Source organism: Pygoscelis adeliae, unplaced genomic scaffold (genome assembly GCF_000699105.1).
Source record: "Pygoscelis adeliae isolate BGI_AS28 unplaced genomic scaffold, ASM69910v1 Scaffold86, whole genome shotgun sequence".
In the NCBI taxonomy this organism is placed as follows: domain Eukaryota; kingdom Metazoa; phylum Chordata; class Aves; order Sphenisciformes; family Spheniscidae; genus Pygoscelis; species Pygoscelis adeliae.
In genome coordinates this window covers 76,359-86,258 of record NW_008824930.1, presented here as the reverse complement: position 1 = coordinate 86,258, position 9,900 = coordinate 76,359, and the positions used below count along the sequence as shown (strand labels likewise).

Here is a 9,900-nt window from a genome sequence, read left to right as displayed (position 1 = left end):
AAAGACTTAAGTAGCCATTTTACCTCTTGGTCAGATGGAACTTGCTTTAGCAAGGTTTCAGTTTTAGTGCTTTAATTCTTAAGAATCCTGTGAAAAATGCAAACCCTGCAGAAATTTGCAAAGGGAAGAGAAGATGAGGGGGAGAAAGATGATGCTCCAGTGAAGGGATGAGGAGCAACTGAGAAGTCTTTTACTTTGAATTAACATACTAAGAACCATCATCGTTCCTGAGAACTTATTCTTGCCAATTCTGAAGTCTCAGGAGGAATGAATTAAAAAAACAGCACTTCCCCATTTTTGGACACCTGTGTATTTGCAACAGGATCAAGTAGTTGTTATAGCTCACTCTGTGGTCTTCTAACCAAGCTACGAAGGACTACAGAATTCAACATCACTTTCCTACAGGAGTAGAGAGAGTCAATAGGAAGTAAAGGGGCTGCAGTAACTGCAAGCTTTTATTTTCACCCATATTGCCTTCACTATATCATGACAGTCCACTCTGGGGATTGCTGTAGACTAAATATACCCTCAAATGAAAAGCCTGATGATTTTCTCTCTCCTCCTCATTTCCATGTGACCAATATATAAAAAAAAAGCCAGGGAAAGATTTAGCAGGACTTGTATTACCCTAATCAATGATCAGAAAGCTTTAATTTACGTCCCTTTCAGAGAAATCAGCAGTTACTGGGAATAGCAAAAATGTAAAAGATAAAGGGACGACTTGAGCTCTTCCTGCCCAGTAAGAACAAGAGAAAGAAAAGTGAGATTTAAAAAAAAAAAAAAAAAACCACTCACATCTCCTAAAGACAGACTCATGACTTAAAAGTCATATCTTTTTGACAGTGTTTTATGAGATTATAGTGCGCAGTTTATCATGTTTTTTTAAATAACTTTTTTAAAAGAGGATTTCTAATAGATCCCTTTTAATAAAAAGTATGAAGGAGTACAAACTCCTCTGCGAGTACTAAAATGAGCTATAGAAAATATGAATTAAGTAGAACTTAATTAACTTGTCCAAGAGAGTATCATAGGAGAATTTCTGGACCAGTAATTAAGGTTCCAAATGCTTTTCTTCTGTTTTATCTTCTAGAAAGTACCTCCTGTGGCATTTGAACCCACCAGGACTGTAATTACGAATAACTAGAGATTTGGCAGTTGTAAATTAGGCGATATTACTTAGTGAGAAAGATACTAAAAATAGGCTTGAGAAACACAAATTAAATTCCCAGATCTCCTGCTGGCTTGCTTGGGAAAGTCATTCCCCTTCTCTTCTTTACTTGTTAGTTTCCCACTTGTAAAAGCACACTTAGAGCTACTGAAAACACATCTATATGACAACCTTATTAATTATTATTACTGACTTATTACTGAATTTAAATCAACGATTTAGAAATTTCGTAGTTATTATCTACTTATGAAAGCCTAAATTTTAAAGCAGCTAAAAAACCTAATCAACTTCGGATAACTACAGATTAAAATAGACTAATTATCAGAAAGAAATAATTCAGGTATTTTCCAACTCTTATTGGAACAGTTATAGTTTTTTGTGAATTAAATATACATGATAATTCTTTTATTTCTTTTAATCCGCTGATTTGTTTCAGTAACTAGATGCTCAAATCACTGGTTCAGTATTGTGAGCTTTGCCAGCAAAAATTTCTTATCTACAGTATGATGTCAGTTTTTAAAGCTCAAACTCTTCTGCCAAGAAAGACCACTCGAAAAACCAAAGCAACATAACCAATCCCTTTCTAAAGTGATAATTCATAGCAAGTGAAATTTTGAGTCTGGTATCTCTTCAAGTGTATAAAATGCTCTATCTTTTCACTAAAATGCTGCTGCTTCTGCACACAGTTGTGTCAAATTAACAACACTAATGAGCTCGAGCACCATAATCCAAAAGCTGTTAGCAGTGAAACAGGCAAAATTGAGGCACAGGGAAGAGCTGTTATTCTCCCATGTCACTCAACAGGTGTAAGGTACAAAAGAAAAAAAAAAGACCAAACCCAAACCGAATCTGAATCACAGTCTAGAGCCTCTCAGGAGGGTCTTAAAAAAAAAAAAATTTTTTTTTTCTAAATTTGTTACCCCCCTTTCTGCAGTAAAACCAGAGCAGAAATGCAAATTTACCCCACATATTATAAGCAGTAAATATAAAATAGGAATTCCAGAAACTCTCAAGGGGGACTTTACTGCTATTTACAATAAGGCAGGCATTTTACCCTTTTCTTTTAAGGTTCAAATGATCGAGAAATATACACCTATGATTTGGGATTATTCTTTTTTTCATTTTTTTTTTTTTAAGCTGTGACAAGTTTGTGTCCAAGAAATTTTCCTAGCACTAACTATACATGGAATCAGAACATGGAAATATTCCTATCTTGTACTAGAAATAGAAAGAGTCTTGCAAACATTTAAAGTTGCAGTTCAGCTTCAGCATCTACAGGAAGGAGAAAGGAAAATAAAGTAAAATACACCACTGATTAGAATTTACTGTTTTCTAAAATTTAAGTCAGTTTAAGTTGTATGAACTAAGGCAAGTTGTTTCGTAGTAATTTTGGACACAAAATGAAAGTCTATTTGACAACTCTACGCAGTCAGCTACATTCTTGCGTGCCCCCCTCCCAATTTTGAGCTCCAAAAATGGATTCTTGATGGAAAAAGTGATTTAACTATATCTAGCGGAAACTACAAGAAGAAAAAAAAAAAATCCTAGCCATTCTTAGAAGTACTGCATTTGCTCATAAATTAAATTCCAGGAAGTTCTTCCTTTAATTTAACAGTATTCCAAACAAATATTATTTTCTGTGCTTTGGTTGACATCATTCATCTTTTGGTAGATTTCCTATTTTAAACCTACTCATGTAAAGGAATTAAAGTGACAAAACTAGAAGCAATAAAGATTTATTATTCATATTCCCAGTTTTCATGTGGTTCAATTTTTAGATGTCACAACTTAATTTATTCTGAGAGAACAGCCTTAAAATTAACCAGCATTATCACTTCACAAAGAAGGATCTTTTTAAAACCTAAGAGCAAATGATACTTACCAAACACAAGTATGAACAACGTATTTAAAGATACCACCCAAAAGACATGTTCCTGCAAGGAGTATGGGGGAAGGAGGGAGGAAGACGACAAGGAAACAGTACATAAATATCAGTCATTTAAATAAGTGACTTTACTTCTGTATCTAAACTTCTTATTTCAACTGCCTATTATTACCAGAACTTGCACATCTCATGTTAGAACCAAGAAATTTGCTCTAACACAAAGACCAAAACATGCAGGACAGATTATGAAAGCATCTGTTTACATTCATGGACATTTACCTAGATAAGAGCACTTACATTTGCTTTAACACTCATTTTGTAAAAATAAGCTTTTATTTTAAAATCAATATAAATAGTTCTACCTTTAAAAACAATTACATGAAGTGTATGTGGATATTTGTTTTATAAATGAGAAAATGTTCGTCTGAACTTTCCACAATTAGACTTTGTCACAAAAAGCCTGTTAACAAAACTGACAGCTCTCACTCTAGAAATGACAGCACGTCTCTGTTTTTTAATATTCCTTTTAGCCAAGATGTGAACTCAGCCATAAGTACACTGGAATTTTAGTTCTTTTGATATTAATATTTAAGGTCAATCACTAATGACATAATTAGTAATGGATAATGACATTATTTTAGACATGAGACATGACATTAAAATAAGACATTTTATTTCAGACATGAGACATTTATCCACTACAGTATCTAATAAACACATTCATATTTAAGAATTGTATTTCTTTCACACAGTAAATAAAGTAAAACTTATACTGCTGGAAGAGAGCACAGATCTTTTCTCCCTTTAAAATATAAATGACTCCTCTTTTTAAAATAAGTGATCTGGCAGATCACGCCCAATGAATGTAGCTGTGATGGGTTAAAGTTTTGTTGCCATTGACTCCTTGCGCACTCTCTCCCCTGACCCTGAAATCAGAGCTAGACATCTCCAACAGTCAGGTAGGACGGGCAGCAGAGAGTGCCCTTCAAATAAACTATAACAAAGCCCACTAGAAGATATGCATTATATATGTAAGAGTTTGTCAGGGAGATAATCAACAGGGGTTCACCCAAAGACAAGTGTCAAAGAGCCAACAGCCTTTTTAGGAGTGATTTGCAAAATTATCGTAATTATAAATATTTTTGGAACCAATTTAAAAGATACATGCTCCACAAGACAGACCGACTACTGTGAAGATTAAAAAAAAGATTTTATACTGATAGCAATTAAAATAATATTCAAGAGGGGAAAAATTCTAGGGAAGAACAAAAAAAACCAACCCAAATAAAATCAGGAAACATAACTGAAGATCTTAAATTTTAAAGTCTAGTCTACACTAAAAATTCACTAGTGGTGTTCTGGCAGTATTAGGACAAATCAGAGAAGGCTGAATGAGGACACTATTTTAATCATAACATAAAGAGCAAAAACTTAAGGCTAGAACAAATATGTATTTTCAGCGTACACTTTTTTAAAGGTTCTAATTTTTATTTACAGTGGTGTACTTGATCCAAAGTTACCTATGTCTTTTAAGAAATTTCACTTTTATGCCACACACACATGGAGCTCTACTCTGTGAAACTCCTGAAGAAGGCAGTTTGCTCAATCATGACTTCATATGAAAGTCTCTTTAAGAATACATATCATATGAAAATAGGGACTTCAAATAGAATGATGCAATTTTTAAAAATGCAGTTTACTTTTAAAAAAGCCTTCTATAGAAATTCTTGAAATGCAGGATTTCACTTACTAAAAAAACTAGAGATCCATCGAGTCCAAGCATCTGTGAAGATAAGAAAGTTAATTTTATTTACTCATCAGAAAAACTAAGCAACACGCATCTAAAGCCTTATAGAAGTCTCTTTCACACCAACTTTTAATGTCCAATACGGTCAAAAGCTTTTTTTATTGCTAAACCAACAGAACCTGGACATAAATTCTTAAAGATAAAGATAGAAACTAAGTTCAACACAGAAAACACAGTTGATCAGAGGCAGTGATATACATGTGGAATATCTTAATATACATGTATTTACATATGGCAAACCAAACATATAATCAATTAATTTATAGGCTATTTCTCTCCAAGATTTTGAAGACTCTGACAAAGATTTTGTATTTACAAAAGCTTTTAGTCATTGAACTGTTATTTAAAAACATGCTGAAACAAATCTATTACAATGCAAGATAAATTTTTTTTTGCTTCCTAATTGCAAAGTATCAGTTTCTGTTGCACTGAGAAAAGTCAAAGGTTAATATTTTATCTTCAATGTATAAAAGCAACTAGTAACAGGATAATGTTGCTACACTGTATGTTATTAAGTTTAGAACAGAATTGGTTTACAGCTAGGGAAGACAGGAAACAAATCCTCTATCACTCTGCACAGCTGTTACGGGAAGTGTCCACAGAACAGCCAAAAATAGAGCATCTATAAAAAAAAAATCTCTCCTTTTCCCCCACTTCAAGGATTTCTTACTATTTCAATCGAGACACTCCTACTCCACAATTACTGCTGTAAAGTACCAGGTTCAAGGCTATTCTGTACCAGGATTTTGCACTAAGTTCCAAGATATTAAAGTTGCACATATTTTACAAAGTAAACCAAGATGCAAACATTTTTGAAAATTCAGAAAGCTTGCATGCTATTTTCACAAGATGAAACAGCAGAAAAGCCTACCCCACTTTTGATACGAAATGCCAACTAGGTGGCAATTGCCTATGCCAGCACATAGGATTGGAAATGATTATGAGAGTTTGCTGAAACTGGTTTCTACATTCATGGAGAGGCATCAAAATATTTTCAATTAGGAGTACGTCAACTCTTCCCAGCACATAAACTGCGTTCAGAAATGTAACACTTTCGTCTTGAGATACTCAGTAGAATGGTTCAGAAACCTGAATTTACGTGTGCCCTTTTCCACTAAATATCTTTCAAAACAAACTAAGAAGTTGTAACTAGGTACAAAACAAAGATCAAGACCTGTCCCTCGTGATGAAAACTGTACTTCTACTACACTGCAATCAAGGCAACAGCTATATCACAGCCTAGGAATACAGTGACTAGCTTTACAACTGCCTGCCATAGGCACTAGTGACGCTGGTAAACTACATGAAGCTGCTGTACCTACCTTCAGGTAGATTTTGCTGCATGTGATGAGCTTTGAACTCAGATGCTGGCTACTTCTAAACCAGCTGCAAAAAACTAGTTCTTGAGTCTCTAGACTACTCTGATTACAGTGTACATGCATCTCATGCTCTAATTATGGAATTTGTGATCCATAAACAAAACAGAAGCAATGTTACATTAAAATGCTCCATCATTTTTTAAGGAATACATTTGTCTTTTGCAAGTATGTAAATAAAGTAAATTAACCGAAGTCTCCTGTTCTCTCTTTTCTTTAGTTTAATGCTGTCATGAATACAAAAACTAAGCATTAAACTATATATAATGCAACACCTATGTGCTCCTAATCTGGCCTAGCATCCTCAATGCGAGCTGAAATTCATTTCTAAACCTGACCAAGGTGAAGACTTCAGAAACGTCTGTGCTAAAACATATTTTAAGCTGCTACTATATTTCAAATCAAAGAAATGCCTTTTTGATAGTTAACAAGTAGCATAAAAACATTTTAATACAATTACTTTTTTAGGTCACTAAAGCCTCTTACTGATAGTTTTCACACTAGACTGGTATCCAAATCTATCCCAAATGGATTTTAACACAGCAATAAGACAAATCATTTCAAGTATGAGTCTGAATTACTCAAGTCAAGAAAATGATTCTTACTCACTCGCTCCCAAGTAAGCTCTTCTGCTGCTCGATCCCATTCCAAAGCATTCCAGTTCATGTCATCTGAGGAGACAATGGCCATTTTTACAGCTGTTAGACTCACCCAAAACAAGATGTAACCACTCCATGCTATGTTTTAAATGAACAAAAAGACTTAAGTGCATAACATTCAACCCGTAACTCCTGATAACTTTTTCAGCAAGCAAACGCTTCAGCACTCAAAAGAAATACATGAAATTTGCAAAAACAAGATAAATAAGCTGAAGTGGGAATTTACACAGCTTCTTTGAATTATGACAGTTCTATTTTCAATGGTTTAATTTCTATTTGAAAAGAACTAGAACATTACTGTTTGAGTCACCTGTTACCTTGTGCTCCATTGTTTGCATCTGCTGCATCTTCTACTACAGCATCTTCTTCATCTTCATTATCCTCCTCTTCTTCATCTACTTGTTCTTCTTGAATTTCAGGGTTCTCGCCTACAACTACATTCTCAGCAGCTGGGTTAGCAGGTTGATCAAGCACAGCGTTTTCAACACCTCCATTTACAACAGCCTGAGCCTGCAAAAACAGGATTTAGTATTAAGTTAAATTGATCAACCTCTCTCTGTACTTCTGTATATAGAAAAAAAGAATAGTATTAAAAAGATGTTAATAGTGTATTTTTTTCAGAAAAGCATTAAATTTGGGACCACTAAACCTTTTAAAAGAGGAAGAGAAACATTCAGACTTCTTCAGAGTAGCTGAGGTTGGAAAGGGCCTCTACAGAGCATCTAGTCAACCCACCTACTCAAAGGAGGGTCAGCTATAGCAGGTTGCTCAGCACTGCTTCCAGTTGGCTTTTGAGTAACTCCAGAGATGGAGACTTCACAACCTCTCTGAGCAACCTGTTCGGGTAGTTGATCACACTTACAGTAAAAAAAAAAAAACACCAAACCAACCACATCTGGGTTTTTTTGGTTTGTGGGTTTTTTTTTTTTTTGTCTAAATGGAATTTCCTGTATTTTAATTTGAGCCTACTGCCTGTTGTCCTGTCACTCAATACGACCAAGATGACTCTGGCTCTGTCTTCTTTACATCCTCCCATCAGGCATTTATACATGCTGATAAGGTCACCCTGAGGCTTCTCATCTCCAGGCTGAATGGTTCCAGCTCTCTCAGCCTCTCATCATATGTCAGATGCTCCAATTCTTTAATCATTTTTGTTGGCTCTTCGCTGCACTCACTCCTGTATGTCCATGTCTCTTTTGTAGTGGGGGAGCCTAGAACTGGATACAGCACTCCAGGTGTGGTCTCACCAGTGCTCAATACAGGGGAACTCTCTTGATATTATGAAAACTATCATTATATTAGAAAGATGATAATTCAAGAACAACCCAAATCAGTCATCAAGCTGAGGATCTTTACCTCGGTCTTTAAAAAATTGACACTTAGTACAAAAGAAAACAAAATTTTAATTATTTCCCTCTACGCACGTATTGCTTTATCATCTCTTCTCCTGCCCAAGAGGCTCTTGTAAGCACTGAAGGGGTGCACGTGTGTGTTGGGGGGGGTGGGGGGAGAGCAAAGAAGCTCTAACTTCAGAGGTTTCAACAAAACCTCCAACTGCTTTGAGAACAGTGAATTGTTACCTCATGAACTACTGAAATACTTATGAAAAAGACAAAATAAAAGCAAGCTGCATCTTCATTGACTACACTAATAATTCAGCTTTATATGCACAAAATTATCTTAAAAAAAGTGTAAAGATACAGACATAAGAATCTAAACAATGTTAAAGCTACTTTACAAAAATTATACTATAACAAATCCATTAACATTCCATTTTACAGAATTTCAAAAACATTAACAGTGGTGTCACTGAGTTTATGCAGGAACACGTGTTCAACTTCTGCTAACGTACAAATAGAGATACCCTGCAGTAAAATAACATTACTGCTGGGTTCCGATAATGTATTTATTCACAAAATCACATTTTCTAAATTTATCATGACCTACTGAGCAGTTAAGTTTTACCTCATTTTGTTGACCAACACCATTGAGTGGCTGTTGCTGATTTTGTTCCAACCACTGTGGTGCTCCTCCGTGGACGATCTGTTCACGTAACCAAACAAGGCTGATAAATGCACACAGAGTACATGTTACCACAAAGCAGCCCTGCAAACAGTCAGCCAGTAAGTTCTCCCTGTTAAAGAAAGAAAGAAAAAAAAAAAACCCAAACATTAATGACAAATATATTTTTGCTAAACTTAGTCATTGTTAACTACCAAACAGATCCTCCTAGTACAAATCAACAAATAAACTGGTATTTGTGCAAAAAGCTGAATTTATTTATGTGTCTAGGTGAAGAACGTATCTAGATGTAATTTTTACTTAATTTTAAAAAAATCTGTTCAAAGAAGGTTTCTTTAGAAAGGCTGTATGTACCTGTGTACAAATGGTTTTAAGTGCCAAGATAAACACTGATTTGGAAAAGGTTTTATTTCCCTCTGGTTTGGTTTGTGAAATTACTACTGTTTAAACATAAATACTCCTGCAAAACAGGATCTGACTCAGTATGAAAAAAAGCTTCACGAGTAGTTCAGGAGAAACAATCTTCAAGAACAGCAAAGGAAACACAATAGTCGCTAAGTAAATTACTTGCTACAGTAAAAGGTCTGTTTAAATGGCTAGATGCATAATATTTGAGGGGGGCCAGCACAACCACAACCATGGACTTCCAGAGAGCAGACTTTGGCCTGTTCAGGACGCTGGTTGAGGGAGTCCCTTGGGAGACAGTCCTGAAGGGCAAAGGGGTCCAGGAAGGCCGGACGTTCTTCAAGAAGGAAGTCTTAAAGGCACAGGAGCAGGCTGTCCCCATATGCCGTAAGAAGAACGGGTGGGGAAGACGACCGGCCTGGCTGAACAGGGAGCTTTTGCTGGGACTCAGGAAAAAAAGGAGAGTTTACCGCTTGTGGAAGAAGGGGCAGGCGACTCAAGAAGAGTACAGGGATCTCGTTAGGTCGTGCAGAGAGGAAATGAGAAAGGCAAAAGCCCAGCTAGAACGCAACCTGGCC

The 9,900-nt window shown here is 35.6% G+C and overlaps 1 protein-coding gene across 2 annotated transcripts in view; it reads right to left on the bottom strand.

Annotated features, from left to right (window-relative positions):
* Nucleotides 1-9,900, bottom strand: part of MARCH6 (membrane-associated ring finger (C3HC4) 6, E3 ubiquitin protein ligase) — a 52,108-nt gene that overhangs the window by 24,588 nt on the left and 17,620 nt on the right. For both annotated transcript variants that reach the window (XM_009324985.1, XM_009324986.1), the window contains exons 5-9: nt 8,861-9,029; nt 7,213-7,405; nt 6,846-6,907; nt 4,804-4,836; nt 3,051-3,102 (exon numbers count right to left, since the gene is read on the bottom strand). In XM_009324985.1, the coding sequence (XP_009323260.1) occupies nt 3,051-3,102; nt 4,804-4,836; nt 6,846-6,907; nt 7,213-7,405; nt 8,861-9,029 (509 nt within the window). The remainder of the gene's footprint in view (nt 1-3,050; nt 3,103-4,803; nt 4,837-6,845; nt 6,908-7,212; nt 7,406-8,860; nt 9,030-9,900) is intronic.